Source organism: Lissotriton helveticus, chromosome 2_1 (assembly GCF_964261635.1).
Source record: "Lissotriton helveticus chromosome 2_1, aLisHel1.1, whole genome shotgun sequence".
Lineage (NCBI taxonomy): Eukaryota > Metazoa > Chordata > Amphibia > Caudata > Salamandridae > Lissotriton > Lissotriton helveticus.
The window spans coordinates 1,235,535,637-1,235,558,610 of NC_136059.1; the positions used below are offsets into that span (position 1 = coordinate 1,235,535,637).

General features: G+C 41.5%; 1 protein-coding gene across 3 annotated transcripts in view; it reads left to right on the forward strand.

The window, feature by feature from the left end:
- Positions 1-5,248: 5,248 nt before the first annotated feature.
- The window catches only part of ODAM (odontogenic, ameloblast associated), a 42,407-nt gene continuing 24,681 nt past the window's right edge, over positions 5,249-22,974 (forward strand). For all 3 annotated transcript variants that reach the window (XM_078677490.1, XM_078677491.1, XM_078677492.1), the window contains exons 1-4: positions 5,249-5,307; positions 13,707-13,780; positions 13,890-13,931; positions 17,454-17,507. In XM_078677490.1, coding sequence (XP_078533616.1) covers positions 13,727-13,780; positions 13,890-13,931; positions 17,454-17,507 — 150 coding nt within the window. In that variant the 5' untranslated portion in view covers positions 5,249-5,307; positions 13,707-13,726. The remainder of the gene's footprint in view (positions 5,308-13,706; positions 13,781-13,889; positions 13,932-17,453; positions 17,508-22,974) is intronic.

Genomic DNA, 22,974 nt, shown 5'->3' on the forward strand with positions numbered 1-22,974 from the left:
ATTTTGACTATTTTCTCTTTTAGCTCAAAGGGAATCCACAACCCCTGGGTAGCTTTAGAATTCCCATGATGTTAGGAAAAAGGACACAAATATGGTATTCATACATTATGTGGGAGAACAAATATGGAAGGCTAAGCTCAAAGTACTCAAAATAGCCAAAAAAGGGTTCTGCAGTGGGGTGGAAAAGCATCAGCAGTTAATGGGGTAAGCTGCGTGTACCTGTCAGCTTCAGTTACTTAATCGCCTGGTGCTTCATGGACATTCAGGGCAGGCACACAGCTCCATTCCACCTTGAGCACTGAAGCACAGAACTGAAAGCTGGAATCTACATATTGCAAACATCCTGCCAAAGAGCCGTGCCTGCTCGTGTTTGAGCCACTTGCTTTTTCAACTCATACTCTCCAAATTATTCAGTAGGGTAGGGTAAATGAGGTTCCTGACCTCACCGTGTAATGTGACGAGAGAGGGTGGGCTGAAAGCCTAATTGGTTTGTATCCCTAGGCACTACAGGACTGAACATAAAACACCAAGACCTACCTTTATAGGTGACACTGCAGCACATTACAAATAGAAGGGCACCTGAGTGTGTCAAGACCCTGAGACCTGGGCTGGAACTTCATCATCCCCGGACAATCGGGTGAGGATGCATCTATGCTATGGAAAAACCTAGTGACGACTTCTCAGATCTGGATAACCATAGACCCATGTCTCGTCTTCCGCCTCCCACCACGATCTTGGAGAAACATCCTAAATTTCAAAGCTACCGCAATCTAGAAAGCAATTTTTTATTTGGGTTCTCTCACTCAGGATTCTGCCCTCTCTACAGCACAAAAGATGCTCTGGTCTCTGTAGTGGATAGCTTCAGCATGCCACTAGATAAGGGCAATTCGAACATAACTATAATATACAATGGTGGGCACTATATTTATATAGTAAATGGTAACATAATAGGTGTAATATTCACAGAAGACTGTAATCCTGAAAAAAATGAATTGTGCAAAATATTCAAAACCCAGAAATGCATTCATATTACAAAAACATTACCTGGGTCTGGTCATGTGACAAACCTAGGAACAAAAAATACTCCGGACTCATACAGCCCTGATTTTTGTGGTTTCTACTCCCTGTCCTTTGCACGGTTTTTGGTAGCCAATACAAGGTTATTGACAGACTAAGAGTGGGAATAATTGCCAACCATGTGATGTTAATTAGGGTCAAAGGGTGTAGGATGTCACTTCAGCAGCCACTAACGTTTTGATGAGTTGACATTCATCATGTGGACGTCTTCTGTTTTGACAGAAGTTCTGTTAGCCTTCTCTGAATAAATGTCTATCTAGTGGACTTTCTTGCTTTTGATTAGTAACGACCATCTTGAAATGAACTGAGGTTGGGAAGACCATAGTTATCTCAGGTTTAATTCTTTGCATGTAGTATTTTGATCACAGAAGGATGGCTGACCATAGAGATGCTTTGACAAGGTATGTTACAGAATGGAAGGAGATTCCACAAACAGGAAAGATTCTTTAAAAAGGGCAGTACGAATGGCATGACTCCTGCCAATACTGGACTGCTGGAATGTGGTTGTATGTCTCAAAATTGGAGTCAAGAATATCTATTTCCATATTACTGTTTACCAACATATCTTCAAAGTGAGCACAAACAGGCTAGTGTAGATTTACTGTTCTTAACTGCATACCTACCTACATTGACATTATGTTGGCGCTCAATATAAGTGACGGTCAATATATAAACTTAGATATGATGGTAGAACATGCCAATTGTTTTGATCACTGACCTGAAGCTAAGGTTTCTGGGAAATAGTGGTCCATAATATATGATAGTGGTTTTGTGTTAGAGGAATAATTTCTCTAGACCTCTTCATAACCATCGAATTGAATGGAGAAGTGTGGCTCACTGGTTAGAAGCGGCAGACCCTGAAGCAGAGGTCGGCCCGGGACCAGGGTTCAATTCCCGACACGGCAGGGTCTTGGGTCTATGTCCGCGGACTCGATAGTTCTCGCCTAGGTGCCTACGCTAACCTTGGGTCCCACTCTGCAACTCTGGGCAATAGCTTGCTTAATCTCCACAACGGCCCTAGCAGCGCCGGGGATGCCTGGCTTCACCTTGGGGGTGCCCTCTCACAGGGAAAGCCAGGACGGGTTCCCCAGCGGTATACAGCGCCAGGACGCCACGTAACGAGGTAACAGTGCGCTTTACAAGTATACATACATTACATTACATCACTGGCAGAAAACTGAATTTCTGTTACATTTGTCCTCCTGTCTGTACTATGAGAGCATAACATAGTAGTCAGAAAAATCTTGTGTCTATTAGAACAGCCCTAACAGAATGTCATATCTACATCTATATTGGTCAATCTACATCATTATCAATATTTATATTGAAATAGATAGATAGATAGATAGATAGATAGATAGATAGATAGATAGATAGATAGATAGATAGATAGATAGATAGATAGATAGATAGATAGATAGATAGATAGATAGATAGATAGATAGATAGATAGATAGATAGATAGATAGATAGATAGATAGATAGATAGATAGATAGATAGATAGATAGATAGATAGATAGATAGATAGATAGATAGATAGATAGATAGATAGATAGATTGATTGATTCTCTGGCTCAACTCTACAAGGTATGCCTTCACACCCACGGGAACCTAGTCCAGTGCACCAGCACTGAACATGAAATACAGGTTTTTGTAGCCCCATAGAACTCCACCGAATATATAAATGAGGTAGTCAGTGCTTTTGGGTTACTAACAGGGAGCAGTGGTAATCCAAACAATCGTTCATTAATGATTTACACACTCAAGATCACTAGAAACAGAAAATATTTCAACATATTTATTTTAAAATAGTTATTTTAGGATTTTGAGATATAGTGCACATAACGTTGATAACTTCACAGAAGATAATAAATTCAGCTACTCTTTTTAATAACAGTGAAAAACACGGAAACATTGTAACGTCACACTTTATAGTCCTTACACACCCACTGTGCTTTCTCTAAGCACTGTGCTAGTTCCAGCAGCTAAATAAATAATATGCATGAATCTCAAAAGTGGTGCGCATACTCAGACAGTGGGGTTTGTTGTCTGTTTGGAATAGCTTGTCAGCTATTTTGAGCACACGGCCACAATAACACAATCCAGGCACCAGTTTGAGAAGGCAGATTGGAATGCTTCACAGAGATTCAGGGAGTCTTGCTAGAGGCTTTTTCTGTTGCGATGGAATCTGGTACTGTGCTCATCTGCAGTCTGTGTTTATGACCTGGGTGAAATTTCTCTCCTAAGTGATCAAGTGGTAGTCCTTATATATTATATCTTATCTAGGATGGAATTTGCAATGCCACCTTATAAATGTTTTGACATAATCATATACAGCAGAGGATGTACTAGTTGGGTAAAAATATGTCAGTATGGACTACATTATTCAGGTTATGGTTGCTATTTGATCTCAAAAAAGGCGCCTGTCTCAAACTGATCTCACTCTGGGGCTTTTATTAATGTCTGTATCTGAATGACTTGACATGTTCACAGTTCTTGGAACCTCAATAGTAGACATGTTGACGATTCTGCATAATTTGGAGAAAAATGGCAGCCTTTATGATCTAAGATGGTGGCCTCCATTACCTAGAATCGATTTTGGCCTAAAGGTAAAGAAGCTGAACAGGCTAGCTAAAATGAGACTTTGGGGTTGATTCCGATGTCGTTCGGATGGGCTCCGAATCGGATTCGGGTTTGTTGAATCCAATTCGGAACCTTGTTTTGGACCAAATTATAAACACTTCCCAATGACTGATTACAATGCCTCTACACCGTTAGGGCTGTCCGAATCGGTTCCGAAAGGCATCCGGAGAGGTCTCGTCTTTCGAAGCCGAATCGTACAGCTCTATGGACTCGGTTTCCAAGCGAGCGAGAACGATGACTCATTTGGACAGCCATTCCGATTCAGTTTCTCCGGAATGATTTGGCTGCCGGAATCTGTATTTGGGGACCCATTGCAGGTCCTCCTTTACCCTGGGCCTTCCGAATCGGGCCCTTGGGGCAACCCAAGGGCCCCCCCGTTCCAACCATGTACAGTGTGGCAGGCACCATGGGGTGTCCGGCACTGTGTGTAAGGTTTTCCCCACCCACCCCTCCCTATAATGGAAGCCTGTGTTCTCGCTCGGAAAACACGCTCCCATTGAAGTCAATGGGAGTCTGGCCAAATTGTATCCGGAAGCATCCGGATAATCCAAATCGCTTGGTCGGACTCGCCCAATCCGAGTCTTCCGGAAAGCATTCCGGAACCGATTCAGTAGGAATACTTTCTGAACTACATCGGAATTGACCCCTACATCTAAAATGGAACTTGACCTGTATGTGCTTAAGAACCTAAAACTAAACGAAAGAAGCCTGAAAGCAAGTGAATAAAATAATAAAATTATGGAGGGAAACAGACATAAGATTTATGACATTCCTGGAATGGTCTCTAAGCTAAATAATCACTAAATTATCACTGAATGTGTTTTTTATTGATCTTGCTTATCAGACATATTCATTATACATTCAGAGAATAAAAGCACATGCCACGAATGTTCATTTGATAAGATAGTAATTCATCACTTGTTGCATGCTTAATAGCACATGTCTTCAAACTGAAAAGAAGGGGTGTCTACTCTAGAAGACATGATCCTTACAACAGATTGGTTGGTACACCCTTAAGTCACATTGGGGTTATTTAATGTTTCTGATGTCAAACTAAACAATTCAGTGGTCCAAGAGGGACCATTCCGGACACACTTGGAGGCCAACACGAGTTGCAAATGTCACCTTTTGCCTACCAGCCACGAGTGCGTCCTAAGCCTTCCAGTATATATTTATAGTCTTAAATGCTCTCATATATCTTGGCTTCAGCTTGCAGACTAAAAACAATGAATTACAGGAGCGCGAGACTGAAGGGATTTGTAGTCTGCAGCTGAGAAACTATTCTCTCTGGGAAAGGTCATTACAAAACACACGCAGGTACATATTACAGAGGCAATGTCGACACCACAGTTTAATAATAATGCTGATGTGCGAGATTCCACTTAAGACCACAGTGATTACGGAAGGTGCCGTTATCTTAATAATTATTTAACACTTAGTGAGTCACAGGGTTCTGAGCGGTGATTGGCTGACGGCCGTTTGGGTCAGGGTTTAAATGACAGTGAAAGAGTCTGCAGGTCAGAAGGAACCAACGCTTGACAACGTGTTTTTTCATCCGCTTCTGCTGCTGTGAAGACTTACTTGAGGTATGGCATTAAAATACTGATTTAAATGCAGATTTACCTATAGTGTGCAATTTCTTGCCCACTTGTATCTGGTTCAATTTGCAATTTTATGTGTAGATATTAAGATGTCAAGAAATTCGAGTCTCAAGAGTCTCCTAGGCCACTGCTGATTCATGCATTTACTAAGGAAGTTACATGGTTATCTTGAGTGTCGCTGATTTCACCCATCTCAGCCTTTCATCATTGAAACATTAGGAAATTCAGAGCCAGTTTTAATGGACAGAAATATTTGAACACAAAACGTTAGTTTTTCAAGTTCCTAGATGGCTTGCACTTGGCAGCTTCGAGTCCAACCAGGCAGACTCGGTCTTTCTTCTCCCCCAAATTGAAAAATGTAGTACCATGGAGTCTGTTATAATGGCGCACTGTATGCAGAGTCCTGCAAAACGGTGGTTGTAACCTTTAGAAAATATTGGGTTTTTGGTATGAAACATGGTCCAGGTCGAACTATTTTAAAAGTCCAGGGTTAAAAGTCAGTGTATGTGTTTGTTTAGGATCTAGATATATGTAGAATATTATTAAGGCCAGCTGCAATGATTTACCGGTTAATGGATAAATTACACTATTAATATATAAATCTTTGTTCTCGACAAAGTAATGTTTTAAAAAACAACTAGCTAACTTTTCACAGTACTTCTGTGAAGCCCCGCCCCTCGACCCATGCCAGCTGGTGGGCTGCAACGTTGCATGTTCGCTTGTTAGATAGGTGCAATCTTATGATTAGCACTTAAGCCAAATGCAGAAAGGCCTGTCATTACTAAAGGTGATTGCACAACCACCCATGCTGGCACCACACTGTCTGAGGCGGTGCCCTATCCTGCCTGGCCTGTGTGATGCAGAAGGAGCAAGCAGCATCGGTATTATGGGTTGGTTTGTAATACCAGTTTGTGCAGAGGAAGAATTCCCGCCAAAATCGACATTGCAAGCAAAGCAGCACACTTCATGCAGAACTGCCTCGTGGTTTCCCTGGGCATATTCGCTTGCTCAAGAATGGCTAAATATGCCTCCAGAAACAGCCTGGCACTGGGGAAGCGGTAGAAATTTGAGCAGAAACACACATTTTTTCCAGTGAATATAATTTAGAATTCCTTTAAAATTTTGTATTCAGCAATTTCTGATGCTCACAGTTTGGGTGATTCCTGGAGGATTACCTTACCGGAAAAAATGCTGTTTCTAAAATGTGGGTGTGGTTGTGTGTGCATGTGTGCGCATTTGTGTGTGTGTGTGTGTGTGTAGGTTCACAACAATAACATTTTAATCTCAATGTTTGCATTGAATTTGAATATTGCAACATCAGCTCCTAAAATGTGCTGAGATAAGTGGTATTTATGGCAATTAAGAAACTAACTGGAAAACGTTGTTTTCCTCCTTCACTGTTGATGTGTTATTCTTCATCAACCGTTTCCATCTTCACAGTGAGTAACAGCCAGAGCTAACTTTGTAGTTGTAAGTGGACTGGGAAACCTAAAAAAGTTGTGTTTCAGTCAGACTTCTAGAATCCTTGTGTACAGAATCTGGATTTGCAGAACTTCTCAACTGCAAAGTCTCCTCACAAATGCTGAAAAATGTCATGTTAATTGTCATTTTCTGGTGCATTTAAATGGTAATGTCATGTATGATCCAAAGGTCGTAGCCATAACAAAGGATGGAAAACCTCCATAACTTTAAGGAAATCACAAATATTACCAATACAGACCAAGTAGTGGCTGGGTAAGTTTTGCGCAACAACAACAACTGCTGTAATATTCTCAAAATAAAGCGGCTCAAGGGAACAGGGGGAAACGGCCACCAACGCCCCCAAAAGGAGAACTCTTCTGAAACCAGGGAGTTCACTTAACAAAGATAAATTGTCCCCGAGCACATAGATACAGATTCTTAAATTGTCCCAAGAGAAAAGATAACCACAATCAAAAAATTGCTCTTTCAAAAGTTCCTCAAATTAATTTCCTTTAATTTTCATTTCTTTTCTCTTCATATATCAACGAAATTCTTCATAGTTTCCTTCAAATTGACATAGAAATGTAGCCAATGCATCAAGGACCAATGCCAACACGTGTTTCGTCAGAGGGTAAAATAACCCAAATGACTTCTTCAGGGCAAAAGATACAGTCCAAATTTGAGGTCAGGTAAACAACTTCCAGAAGATATTAGTTCCTCAAATATTACTGAGAACTCAATCCATTTTCTATCTCAGAGTTCTTCTTTGTAGAGTAAAATATAATAAGGATCCAGGAGAGTACTCCTCACGCCGTCAGAAGGGGTTCGTTTTCTGTGAGTCTCACAGAAAACGAACCCCTTCTGACGGCGTGAGGAGTACTCTCCTGGATCCTTATTATATTTTACTCTACAAAGAAGAACTCTGAGATAGAAAATGGATTGAGTTCTCAGTAATATTTGAGGAACTAATATCTTCTGGAAGTTGTTTACCTGACCTCAAATTTGGACTGTATCTTTTGCCCTGAAGAAGTCATTTGGGTTATTTTACCCTCTGACGAAACACGTGTTGGCATTGGTCATTTATCTTCACAAATATTACCAGTGACCTCTCATACCATATTTACACACTTAGCTTTGAAACTGGGAAAGGGTTCAGTCAGTGAATGTGATGCAAACCTACACATTTTTCAGAGGTAAACTGGAAGGCTTTACTCCCTATGGGAAATTATGCCTAAAAGGCAAAATAAGTTAATTGTGCAAATGTCGTTTTCCACTACAGTTCTGTGGACAGTCATTAAAGGTTAGTGAAGGCGCTTAGGGACATGCTTGGAAATGTAAGACTTGCAGAGATTTTGAAGACTTTTTTTACAAATGTTGAAAAATGCAGATTTCTTCATAAATAGTGGGACGAACGAACTCTGTGATGCGTAGTTTTGCTGCATTATTTGTGAGTTTGGCCCTAAGAGGGTGGCTGATCCTAGTGAATTCAATGTAATGCAATGTAAAGGCGACTCTTGTGCATAAGGAACCAAATGAAGTCCACAGTGCCATGTCCATCTACAGAACTCGTCATAGACAGTCTCTAGAGAACAATAACTCACAGGTCCTTTGCTGCCTAACTCTTATTTATTTATTTATTTATTTAACTGTTTTGGATTGCACAATCCTGTGCTGGAAGACAATTCTATGTGCCGTGTAAAAAATAGAATAAAAATCGCACCGATTCTAGTTGCATCCAAACTTAAAAGTTGGAATTGTGAATCCCTTTCATCCACTTCAAATGCTCCAGTAAAACGTATTGCTGTAAATAATCTTAATTGCTTTTACAGTGTGCAGCAAAGCAAGCCTTTCTTTGTTCAGGTTGGTATCTGATATTTAAAAGCTCCGTACGTCCCTTCTGTCCTAGCGCATGGAACACATGAATGATGGCTGCCTGGCATGTGTCCAATTAACACACGTACAATGTCAGTCACACTTTGAGGAACATGTGTACTCCCCAGAGGGACATTTGGCAGGGGTCTAGGTGGAAACCAAGGTTCCTGTCCCCCAAGGAGAGAGTGCACCCCAGGGAAAGAGGTCTATTGCTTCCTACCACAGACATGGTGACTGGACCATGGATCAGATAAAGGCATCCTTCACTCTCCTGTGAGATGAAGTGTGGGCAGCCTGGAGCTAGTGTGCCTTGGGGGCAGGATATGCCTTTTACCCGCCAGTTGCTACCAACATTTGCCTTTATTGTAATCTAGGTGAGGTTGCATGTTTTATGGAAGAGTCTTTCCATGGAAACAAAACTGTGTGTTCCAAGTTGCCTGGTGCAGACTTACATCACAGGGGGAGCATGGAATTCTACTTCCACAGCCCCTCAGCCTGCCCTGACCGAACACCCACTCCACTTTCAGCCCCATCCTGTGACCTTCATTGGCCAAACCCCCCATGCCGATCTACCACTTGATGTGTGAAAAAAAGAGTTCTGTGCCCAAAGCTATGCTCCGAAGCCAGAGGCTGGTACAATTAAACCTCAGAGCACCAAATACCAAGGCTGTAGTCTTTAGTTAACTACTAGACACTACCTGTCTATTTTGATCACACTTGCAGGTTCCTGCTTTCTGTTTGTGACTGGTTTTCTGCCTTTGTTTTCGTTTGTCTTTCTGATCTGATATGAAAAATTAAGTGTTGGTCCTCAAAAACAAGTGTTGTGTCCCTCCTCCCCGGCAACCCCTGGCTCGAGTTAAGCACTGCTTAAAGCAGGTGGTAAGTAGTAGCAAAAAAGTCCCCAGAATCAGGAATAACCTGGCAGAAAAAAACAGAGCACCCCCAGATCTACATGGTTATTCCTCATTCCAGAAACTGAAAATCACAATAACATGGTGCACTTGTGCAATTACCGCATGAAATACGTTTCTCGAGCCCCAGTAATCTTGTCATCCCTGCACAGCGCAACGTGTAACAGGGCCATAGTAGAACAACCTCTTGAACACTGAAGTTGGTGATTTGTGGTTCAAAAATACCAAAACACCAGGTGCAATAATAAGTATCATTGAGGTGTGTAAAAACCAATTTGTGAATTGGTAGTCCACATTATGAAAAACAAAATCTGATTTCTTAGAATTCTCAAAGCTCTAAGTGCCTTTGAGAACTTCGAAATTCTTCCAGTGGAGATGGTAGTTGGCCATTGAAAGTGCAGTCAACACCCATAATTATACTGATTTTTCACAACCGTTTTGTAATTTACTTTCCCAACCTGCAAATGCAGGAAAATTGCTCTAGTCAAAGCCAGGAGTAACTGTCTTTCCAGAAGGGGAAAGAGACGATAACTGCTTCCTGTCGCATTTTGGATGGAAGGGGGTAGGAGTTTCTCAACAGGAGAAAGTATTTTTTATGCAAAGGAAAAATCAGGAAACATTTAAATGTGCTCGTTTTCACCCTATTTAGCGCCTAAATGCAAGTGACCTGGTAATCTCGGTGCATCTAGTAAAGGGAGTTGCTGGACTCATTGATATTAAACGTAATGTGAAAACACTACATCTCCAATCTTTTCTCTGGATTTTTTTCTTTTAAAAAATAGCCACTATCTCTGGGTGGGAAACAGGGTGAACCCATGGAAATTGGTGCAGCAATACTGAGTTCCACAGTCATTCCTCTTTTCTCAGGGTCCACCTTTGAATGGACCTGTAATTCCCCATCGCAGAATTACAGTTGGTTCCAGTACTGATAGCTGGTTGTGCCAAATTATATAAACACAACTCCAATACACTCGTAGTTGGGCGCTAAATCATGCTGATTTTCCAGCTAGTGGGAAATGTTAATGAATAGCAGTAAGAGTACGCCATTATTCTATAAAAATGTGGATATTTCCAAGGCAGTGAGAATTTAAGGATTTTGGGGGCCCTGGGTCAAGCGTATGTTGGGGCATCCATGTTCGGAACAGCTTTTCATTCAAGATCCAATCACACCTCTTTGATGCCCTCTTTGGCCAGGGCACTGACAGTGCACAGACACCTTTCTCCAAATTGTAAATGTGTTTTCATCTAATATTCAGGGACTGTAATGCGTCTTTCAGATAGTGTAATACAGCAGCAACTCACTAATGTTATTGCAAATAATCTCTGTTACCACTTTTAATATGTGACCTCCTGTTTCTAAAATAATGTTTTTATGGCTGTCCCATGGTGGTAAGATCCATAAACACAAAGGGCCTCATTTACAGTAGAATGGTGCAGGGCGGTGCCGCAAGCAATTTTGCAGTGCCGCACTGCGTCCTACTAAAAGTGCAGGAATGTGCCATATTTACAAGAATACAGTGCATTCCTGTACCGACCCCTGCATCAGCGCTAATAAAGCAGCCGAGCGCCAACGGAGGGACACCTATCTATGGAGGGGATTTCCTCCTCCTATGTGTGCTGCAGAATGCACCAGACATAGAAAGAAGAAAAAACTAGAAGAAATAAGGATATTTTCCTTGTTACACCTCCCTAAAGTCACCCCTAGGGTGGCGTTAGAATCTGACACATTCCCAGGTTTACGATTCCTCGTAAATCTGGGAATGCTTCAGATTCTGTGGGTGTTGTGTGGGAACACCCACAGCAACAACAATAGAAGTCCCCTTCATGCAGGGTTCTGCGTGAAAGAGGTACATATTTACAAGGCTTTGCGTGGCCTTGTAAATAAGCTGCGGCACATTGCACCACCTGAGCAACAAAAAAGTGACGCTCCAGAGGTGCCTAGGACCTCGTAAATGAGACCCATTATTTCTTTGCAAAATGTCTGTATTAAATACCCGCACATTAGCCATACTTAAAATACATTAAAGAAAAACTATGGGGCAGATGTATCAAGATTCCATTTTGCGATTTCTAAATAGCGATTTTTAAGGAATTGCTATTTAGAAATCGCAAAATGGAATGTATGTAGAAAATCGCTATTTTTTGCGATTTCTTAGTCTTCCTTATTTACGAATTCGCATTTTGAGAATTTGCAATTAAGGAATAATTTCCCATGCATTCCTATGGGCCAGGAGGCCATAGGAATGATTGTGAAATAATTCTCAATTTGCGATTCGCAATTTGCTAATCGCAAATTGAGAATAATTTCAAGGGTGCAGGGGTGTCTCAAAGACACCCTGCTGCACCCCTGAAATCTACATGTGTGTGCATATGGCGCATATACATGCCCTATGGGCATGTGTGTGCGTCACATGCCACCCTCACAAATGCCAAATAGGGCATTTTTAAAAGAAATCGCAAATTACCACCAACTACAAGTTGGTGGTAATTTGCGATTTTTTAACCCAAATTCGCAATTTTGAAAACCTACATACATCGCATTTAAGGAATCGCAAAATTTGCGATTCCTTAAATGCTTAAGCAAAATAAGGAATCGCAAATTTTTGCGATTCCTTACTTTGCGATTTTTTGATACATATCAAAAAATGCTTATAAGCCTTTTGCGATTCGCAAAGGCCGCGAATCGCAAAAGGCTTGATACATCTGCCCCCATATTTAAACAACCTATGTTTAATGATCATTCAAGGTCATCAGGACTGTCTGTAGAACAGAGCCAGCTCTATTAGCCCCTGCCACCTACTCCCCTAATGATGGGGCCCTGAGCCAGTGCTCACTTTGCCCATCCCTTAAATTGTCTTTGTTCCAAGGGCTCTTTTGATGATACCTGTGAATCCTCCAAAAATGAGAAAATATCTGCAAACGTCAGAGGCCACGTACAGTAGGAATTGTAACTTTTTTTGGGCAGGTCTATCTAAATCCTTCACAAAGAATTCAACGGTCGTCCGCCGGCTCTTGCGAGCATAGTTAGAAACCGGTGTTTTGCAAAGGAATAAGATACATTGCAGACATCGCCAGAGAAGAGTGTCGCCGTCGCATCATACGCCGTCGCATCATCTGGAAGCGCGTCGCCGCCGCAGCCGCTGTTGTCACATCACTGAAGAAGGGTGTAGCCGCTGCAGCTGTCGCATTGCATCGCCGAAGCGTCAGGCATCACCGGAAAAGATTGTCGCATCAGGCACCGTCACATCACCGGAGAAGCATTTCACAGGGCCTGTCGCGGCTCAGAAGAATTGTTGAGTCGCCGCAAGGCCGTCGGGCGTGCAGGCATCGTGTTGTATCAAGGAGAAGACGCCATTTTTGTTTCATTGCACCGGATCTTCATCGCATCACGGTGCTGCTTGTCGCAGCGCCACGGAAGCGCAGGAAGAAACCAACGCATCACCTCCCAACGCCCAGAAGAACCGACGCATCCGCTACGCATCAGTAGGGATCCAACGCATCATTGTTCTTGCGTGTAAGGAACCAAAGCATCACCTTCCCTGCAACACTTTTGTTGTATAGCGTTATGCATCTTAAGGTACATTAAACTTAAAGTATCGCATTTTACATCTAAAGAGAACTAAGCTATTTCTTCCATTTTTAACGTACAGTATTGTGGATTTTTGTCATTTGTGGTCTTGTGTTAACTCTATATAAAAATACTTATTTTTAGACTACAACTTGTGTGGTGTCCATCTGTAGTGTTGTCACTGGGTTACTGTATGTGTTCACAAATGCTTTACACACTGCCTCTGAGATAAGGCTGTCTGCTTTTGCCAAGCTACTGAGGGGGTGAGCAGGTTTTTTTTAGGAGTGTACCCCCTTACCCTGACTAGACGCAAGGGTCCCTATTTGTCAAAGGTACCTACCTCTGCCAACTAGAGACCCTCAAATCGAACAGGAATCCTGCTAGTGAGATAGTTTGGTTGAATAATGCGCCGACCCTGCAATCATCAACAAGTCATCAGTAAAGGCTCTATTTATTCGTGATAATTTGGATAAACACCAATTGCTTCAGGGCCTGTGCGTATTTCAGATGTGCCAGATTAGCACATTTAAAGTAAAGTTATTCTAAAACATGATTCTTTTTGTATTTTTCAGGAAATTTCTCTATTAAAAAAATGAAGATTGCAGCTCTGCTCTTCTGCCTTATCGGCACCTCCTGTTCCATTCCGGTAAGTGAATTAGAATAAATTGAGTTTTTTCTTTAACCTTGATTTAAACATATATTTCTAAAAGGTATTGCAGTATCTCCAGCTCATTTTCAATTAACTGTATTTCCAGATTATACCTCGACGCATATTTTCTGCAAGTGCCAGCAATGAGGTTTGTAGACAAAATTTCAAAACAAATGTTTCATTGTCAGATTCACACAGATCTTTTGTTATGATTCCCAAAATGTCTGACTTTTAGGGGATTCACTAAATTGCTTAGGAGTTTGTTGAAAATGTGTGAAAACATTTCCAGCCATACTCCCTCACCCAGCATCTATTTCTGCCATCTGTCCACAGACAGACACACATTTTAAAGATATGCATTAGCGCATGCAACTTTATTCTCATTTTTTCCTCACCTAAAAAAAAACATTTCGAATTGGCGAACCCCCGTTCTCCTACACACCCTTAAAATATTGTGGCGTTTTGCCCACCCTTCTAAACAAACTTAATTCAACGTTCCGAGGAATAAAATTACACATGGTTCGAAAAAGGGTAACGGCCATAAAAACGTTTATGAATGAACACAAAGTTCAAATTTGTGGCATGTGCTACGCATTTTGGAGGCTTAAACCTCCCCAAGGAATTTGTGCCAGAATTTCATAGCTTGATAAAAACAGTCCAAGGTTAATAATGTGGTGTTGCAGCATAAGTGTGGCAAAATAATTCTTACTCTCCTGACTACTCTACCTGTACTGGGCCCTTTACGATTAGGCAATCTGCAGCATTTTCATTTACCACAGAGGAACTGATCCTCTGATGAATGCTTCTCAGCCGAAAGGAGGGATGGAAATTAGGGTGACCAAAACATCACCTTAGCTGTCCAATGAGGACCATAAATTGACAGCTAACTCACAAATGTAAAATCAAGTTTAAGTACACCACTCTTAACTCCATGCTATAGAAATAAATAATTGCAACAGGAAGGCCCAATCACCTGAAGAATTTAAATCAGACTAGAATTATGCAGACCAAAAGTTCTGCTATGGCCACACAGAATGAAAGAAGCAGAACTTTATGTTCAGTAAAAGATGTCTGATTTTCCCTACAATGCACCTAAATCATTAGTAAAATAGCACAGTTTCAATGAAAGAATAAGCAAGACTCAATAGGAGGTTCAGCTATATATTACATTAATATGGTTATTGTATTAAAGATTCAAAATTCCTGAGCAGTTTTATGAGTAATCCAGGTAAGAATATCACAGATTGTAGTAGAATGTCATACATTTAGGTTAAGCTTCAAAGGATAGTTATTGAATAAATCAATTTGCAGTTTTACGGAATCCTACTACCACTTAGAGCCGAAGGGTGGTTTACCTACTAACAGCTCAAAATCATTAAAAAAGGGTAAAGAGTTCAGGTTTAACCTCCATTAAAGGCAAGTCCATTAGCATAAGACAAAAAGTGAAAACAAGAAAATGAAATTGGTTCGGCAAAGGAAAATCTCAGTCCATTAGCTACCAACTGTAGCATTCCGCAGAGGCAGTGCAAGTGCAAAAAACATGGTTCTCGAAAATCATCAAACGGCAACCGATGCTCTCACATGGGAAAAAGAGAAAGTATGGCGTAGCCCCTCCTTTGGGGTTTCTTCTTTTATAAAGTCTTAGTTAAGGTCCTAGTGATGCGGCATCACACCACTGTTGTGCGATTTCCATGTACTCAGATTCACATAATGCCACCTAGGACACTAGCAATTGTGAGATGATTTCCAATGGTGGTCATGGGAAACCAGAAATGTAAAGTCCTCAAAGCCTAACAACATTGGAAATATTAGATTGTCTCCGTGTATGATGGCAATTAAAATTCTGGTTCCCACAGGAAGATGTTCCCATGCACGTAAAGAATCTTTTAGAAATGTGAAATATTTCAGATGTACGCAACAAATAAGGCAACATTTAACAGCTGCAAAAGAACCATTGTATTAAGCCAAAAATAAGTCAGCATTTGAGAATAAACATGCTTGAAAAGGCCTTACGTTTGCATATAACTTTTAAATGAAATAAACTCTAATTCAATATCAAATATACTGTGATAAAATCATTTTATATAGGAATGAAGTAGAACTTTCACCAAGTATTATCACATGATATTAACTAATGTTAAGAATAGCCTACTACCACAATTTTTCTCAACTTGCACGAGTATAAAAATGTCTCCGTCCATGTAACAAAAAACAGTTTTTAATAAACTATAGAACTACTAGCATTGTCAGTTTAAAATTCAAGTTCATATCTATTATTTTCACAGTTTTTCACCAACTCTTCTACATGATGTATTATAATGGAAGGCAATATAAACTCTAGGCCACTTGGCACAATATTTCATAGGTAAATGCTGATAAACAATATTTTTATAAGTAATCGCATGAATGCAACTAGTTTATATGTATTAGTATTGTTTCATATATATTTATTATTCATCTTGCATTTTAAAACATGCATTAATGTTGCTTCTACTACACTTGTCTCAGTTTCATGAGTTACTGCATCTAACTCGTGCAAGGTGCACTTTCAGCTTTATTGTGGCTTCAATCAGTAAATGTGTCTTGTATTATGATTTTTGAAATCTTGCATCATCATTGTTTTTTTGAGATGTCACAGGGCCTTTAATGTAAATTGCCAAACAGTAAAGTGAGCTGTGTGTCACAACACTGCAGAACGGACAATTTAGCTTGGTTCCTGCCTTTCATGCCTAAACCAAAATGCTTGTTTCTGCTGTGAGAAGAACAGGTAGGCAACATACAGCCACATGATCTGACACTCAAGCTACATGTTCTCGAATCCAGTCTGGGCTGGACTTGAGCCCAAAAGCAGGCCTTTAAAAAGTCTTAATGCTAGACACACAAAGTAGGTGCAGTGCAACTCTTATCTCTGTAGTACACATGGAAATATATAATATCAGTTTGGAGGTTGTAGCTCTTGACCAGAACAAATTTTAAACAAAAATAAGGACCTAGGATACATACTCCTTAGCTGTAGTAAAGCCAGACCACATTGTAGCATCTCATCAGGAAATATCCCAGTAAAGCATTAGTTATGATTAGCAGACATGTCCACCTTGTCTTTATCTCATCCTAATCTGCTATACACACCTTTGGGGAACATTAGCCCTTGCAACCTTTCATCATTCACTAGGTTTTAATCATGTTGTTTTCAACAATACAAACATTCAGTTCAGGGTCTACTAATAAATTGGTTTTCCGTGCTTCTCAATCCTCCTTCCATTCCCTATGTTTGATGCCCATTATTTTGTGATTTAAATGGGCTAAACTATTCAGAAGAAACCCTTGGCATAGCATCAGTAAAGTATTCTCTGAACCTCTCAAAATGCATTTTGAAGAAATTATCAAAAAGAAACTGGCTTTGATTAAAAACATCTAAGTTCCTGCAATTTTTCTTGCCCGGGGCCAGGCACAAGTATCCCTAAGAGAAGTCTAAGAGAAGTCATCAGAAGTATAAAATATTTATCAGTGGCAGCACTAACTGGATATTGCTGGAAAAAAAAGAGATTGTACTAGTTTTATTTCAGGTAAATTTCAAATCACCATGATTTACAGAATCAAATAAATTGTCCGTCTGCACAGCGCCGGTCATTATTTTCTCTTTGTAATCATCTTTTTTTTTGTCTCATAGTTACTCCTGGCCCTGAGCCTCAGCAACGCTGGCCTTCTTCCACCACAGCTGCAGGTACAGTAAACCCCAAGCCAAGGGATAACACTGCACTGTGTGGGCATCATTACTGTTTTTGAGTAGCCATCTTAGGGCAGTTTTCTAACTTTTAAAAACTGCTGGAAGCAATACTCCTGTGTGACATGGTAAATACTAGACGCCAGAACTACAGAAACTATAGAGGAAAAATGGTAGGATGGGTGCGTTTGAGAGGAAAAATGTACAAGAGTGAATGATATGTTAAACTACAAGACAAAGAAAGGGGCATCTGTTGCAGAATCACTTAATTAATGTAAAATAGGGTTATCTGTGACCTAAATGGTAGAAAAAGTTCCAAGTTAAACACATAAGTGGAAAAGAGTAAAACATTACAACCTTTGAGAAGTTTCAGTTTTCCCCTCACACTTGCGAAGGTTGGTCACCCATACAGCCAATCACACAGCCACATACTCACCCATTCAGCTAATTACAAAGACCTATTCACCTATACAGCCATGCACACACACACCCAATCACTCACCCATATAGCCTCTCAACACAGCCACCCACTAAACCATACAAGCACATACACATACCAAACCACTTACATGCCCATTCACACATTCATACAGGCACTCCCATGTCCGCTCACTCACCCACAAAGCCATTCTCAGACACTCACTCTCCAGTACACCCACTTACATACCCAGTAACTCACTCATACAGCCAAACACCCAATCACTCACCCATACAGTCACTTACAAACCTGCTCACTCACCCATACAGCAACTCACAGAACCACTCACTCACACATACAGCAACTGACATAAGTACTCACACACCCATACAACCACTCACACACCCACTCACATACCCATACTGCCACTCACCCACCCACTCAGCTACTCAAACCCCCACTTATACACCCATACAGACACTCATACACCCATACAACCACACACATACACATCCACACACACATCCACTTACATACCTATACGACCACTCAGACACCCACTAACCCACCCATACAACCATGCACCACACAACCACTCACACACCCACAAAGCTAGTCAGAGACCAACTCACTTACCCAAACAGCAACTCATGCATACTCTCATACTCCTATACAGCCACTCAGACAACCAAAATACACTCATACAGAGAGTCACATATAGCCACTTAGATCACATATGTTAGAAAGAGTATAATTCATTAGTAGTAAATCTAGTGTACTGATCTAACTTTTGTAGTAGGTTAGTATATATGTTTAACACTCAAAAATGTTTAGAAACACTAACAATCACAGGATAATGTCATCGGTGATGTCCTCAGTAATGCCGTTGACCAAGTCATGAGTTATGTAAAATGTGAGGTCATAGGCTGTGCATTGTGGGGGTGTAAGTTATAGTTAGCTCAGCTAACTGTAACTGCTGAATTTCACTGTTTCTGTGAGTGAAATCTGAACCAAATTACCAGTAACCTATGTTTTTTCTGTGAATTTCTTAGGTTTTTTATATTTTTTTTCCTAACTATAACATCTCTGTAACCTTTGTTTTTTTTCCAATGATTTACTAAGCTTTTTTCTAAATGTTAGATAAGATGCCCATTACAAAGCATAGTGAGGGGAGATTGAACGGAGGGCCTGACCTGACATTGTGTTGCCCTCAACCAAGCTTGCTGTTCCTGTCCCCTTCCTCCTAGCCACTCATTGGCCAATTTCTTGACCCTGCTTCCTCATTACAGCCATGTGTGGCTGTTGTTCTGCCACTGCCCTACCTGCCTGCCCTAATCAGATAGCTTGCTGCCCCATCCACCTCCTTCCAACTCTCTGTTGTCCAAGTATATACACCAGCCCCCTCCCTCCTGCCCTGCATGGACCGATGTGCTGCCACTGCCCTCCATTTAGATTGATGTTCCAGCCCACCCCTCCTGCCCTCCGTTGCCCAAGTCTGTGCCCCATCATTGCCCTCCTGAATACCCTTTGAGCTTAGCTTGATGCCGCTATTCTCCTTCCCTCTACCCTAAGATGTCTGTGTGCATGCCCTGCTCCCTCTTTTCTGACAATCATATTCCATGGACCTGCCACCATACTATCTACTCTGAGTGTTCTGTTGAGCTTCCGCTGCCCCTGCCTCGCCCACTTGCCTAGCATGGTCAGATAGCTGCTGCCTGTCCCTGACACCTCCACCCTGCCTGTCCAAGTTATATGCCCCTATCCATTCCCTCCTGTCCTCCCTGGTCCATTTTGCTTCCACTCCCCTCTGCCCTCCTTGCTCTGTTGTGGTGCAACTGCTCCTCTTGTCTGCCCTGCATGGTCTGTTGTGGAGCCCCTTCCCCTGCCATCTTTTGTCTGTGTCCAACCCCTACCTCTTCCGGCTGTCCTCCTTGGTCCTTTGCAAATTCCCCTGCCCCCCCTCTCACCAACAATGGCTGTTGTGCTGCCACTAACCCTCGTGCTTGCCATGCATGGTCTTCCGTGCTGCCACAGCCCCTCCAACCTGCCCTGTGTGGCCATCTTGCTGCCCATGATCCCCTCCCACATTCTTTCCATTGTCTGTGTCTATGCCATTGTAGTCTCACTGTTGTCTTCCATGGTGTGTTGTGATTCTAGTACCCATCCTGCCAGTCCTCCATGGTCAGCTTGCGGCTCCTGCCCTGTCGCCTTGCCCCCTGCCCTCCGTTTTCCATGTGTAGATCCCTATCCCCTGCCTCCTACCTTGTCTGGTCTGCTGTCATGTCCCTGACCCCTCCCTCATGCCTTCATGGTCTGTTCTGCTGCAACTGTCCTTCCTCTCTGTCCAATATGATCAGCTTGCTACCCTTGCCTCTTTCTCCTCTGCTCTCTGTTGTACATGTGCTCTGTCCCCTCCCTATTGCTTTCCATGGTCCGTTGTGCTGCACACCCGTCCAGCTTGCCCTGCGTGGTGTATTGTGCTGCTGCTACCCCTGACACCTTCCCTGTAAGGTCAGTTTGGTCCCCCTGCCATCTCCCTCCTGCCCTATCTTATCTAAATCGACGTCCCTACTCCATTACTCCTGCCCTCTGGGATCCAACGTACCTTACCTGCACACATTTTGAACTTGGTAAGAGGGAGATTTTGAAAATAAAACCTGGGGAATAAATGTTCCACATTGACTTACAATGAAAAAGAGTAGATTTTAGGCAGGAGACAGATAAAATAAAGCCCTTTTGAGCTTAAAAACATTGGGACTCTCCTGCCTGAATCAGGTATGTTGGCATGTTTAGTTTTACTGCCACTGCCTCTTCCTTCTGCCTCAATGGTCTTTTATATTTCCGCATCCTCTTTTGCCTGTGCTGCGTGGTCAGTTTGTTGGCCCTGCCCTCCATGGCCCGTTGTGCTGCTACTGCCCCTCCCGCCTACACAGGGTGGTCAACTTGGTTTATCTGCACCTTCCTGTGTGAGAGGGTCTCATTCCCATAGAAATAATGGTTAGTCCTCTAAACAAAAAACATGAGGACATTTTACCTGAGTTTGCAAATAGCCACAAAACACTTCTAAATAATTTGCTATCTTCATGTTTTTTTATCCAGTTGATCACTTAATTATATGGGAGAGGATGTGACGTTATGGCCTGAGCCACAGACTTTGCAACTGGGTACCCAGGTTTGAGTTTCGACGACAGCTCGACATCCAGTTAATTTGGGCAAAGAACTTAATCTCCCTGAGCCTAAAAGCAAAATCAATGTGCCTTTGTGTAATGTAACTGATGCTCGTGTAAAACACTCCTATAACCAAGTGTTTTGAACACTTCTGTCATTGGACTGTACTTGGATGCTGTTGGGTGATATTTGTGCTATATTTGGGCTCTCTTTTCTCTGATGGCCATCTTGGAGACTTATTTGTTATAAAGCTCTTTAATTTCCTCATTTACAACAGTCTCCTCAGTAGAAAAGCTTTCAGTTTTCCACTTTGATTTCCTCAAGATGGCGTTCAGATATGCAATACTTTTGTCATTAATTCAGAGTGGTAGCACTCTAGATGGTCATTAGAAGTGTAGTAAAACTGCTGATCACCAGGTAGTTATATGGCAATCTGCTGCCAGTGTGGAGAGTACATGTTTCAGTCTGCATGTCAGAATGTTTGAATGAAATAGGAGAGGAAGATATTTGTGAATTCACTTAAAATGTGAACACATTTTTCTTTCTACAGCACTAACCATTATTTGTATGACAAACTGAACCCCCTCATTTTGTTCCTTTCTAAATTAAATGTTTTCAGTTTTACCAGTTTGATTCAGTCAACATGGCTTCAGGTATGCCATATGTTTGTCATAAGAAACACAGGTAGCACTCTAGTTATTCTTTAGAACACTCTGGGAGGCTGCAGTTGTACACAAGGGAATCAACTGACAGCCTGCTCCAGTTGGAAGTTGATGATTTACTGAGAATGTCAGGCTTCCTTTTCACATGGCTGGGAAACCTAGTGGGATTTTATAGAAAATATGGGCTCATGTTAGCTTTTGGAGAACCTTCCATAACCTCCATGGGAAAATCATGAGAAAACAGTTTTCTCTCAAACATGATTCATGAAATCCCAGCAGAATGTTTTTCCACAGGGTAAAATCACATATGAACACATCACAATTCCTAAAATTAGTATGGTACAATCAACAAATGATTTATATTGTAACTAAAATCTGTTATCACCCTTATACGGTCTCCTTTTTCTGACCCTCAAAACCTGCCAATCACTAAAATGCATTTGAATGTGGTGCTATCATGTATTTTGGTCTCAAGATGGCTGCTAACACTTCCTAGTTGAAGTGTTGGCAGCCAATCAGTTACCACCATGAGATCTGTGCATAGGCTCCGCACAGATATACAAATTTGGTTTTCCTTTAATATCTCCAAAACTAATGAGCGGACTTACAGCAAAGAACAAAAACTGTGATCTCCGGAACAAAATCTCCCTTTCTACCCAATTTTGTGCAATGCCATCCAGCAGTTCGGGCTGCAGGCATCCCTAAAGTCCCTATGAAAATTAATATTTGAAATGTACTTCCCCCCCCCCCCCCCCCTTTTCTCCACCTTCACTTGATGTATCCCCCGTGCACAACTAGAATCACCAGGGCACTTTCTTTGGAAAAGTTCATGAAGATTCGTCAAACAATGCCAAAGATATAGGCAATTCAATAAATGTTTTTCCTATGGAAACATGGTGCTAACTATAACTACCAACTGTTGACCGTCAGTAGGTAAAAAATGATATATATATATTTATTTTCCTCAACAATGTGCCGAAAGCAACGAGAGGGCACTCAACCGTGCTCAGCCATCCGGCAGTATGATGCAGCCTGCCTCTTTGCTCCAACTTGTTTACTCGTGCCGAAGCGTTTCAAGGCCTTAAGCCATTTCTGGCATTTTTATTTACATGATCGCCCCCAGTGGGCGTATGCATATGAGCAGGCTTCATTGATGCATGATGGACATTGAAGTTCCAAATGCGAGCATTCTTATATATATATGCTACAGAACTTGAAA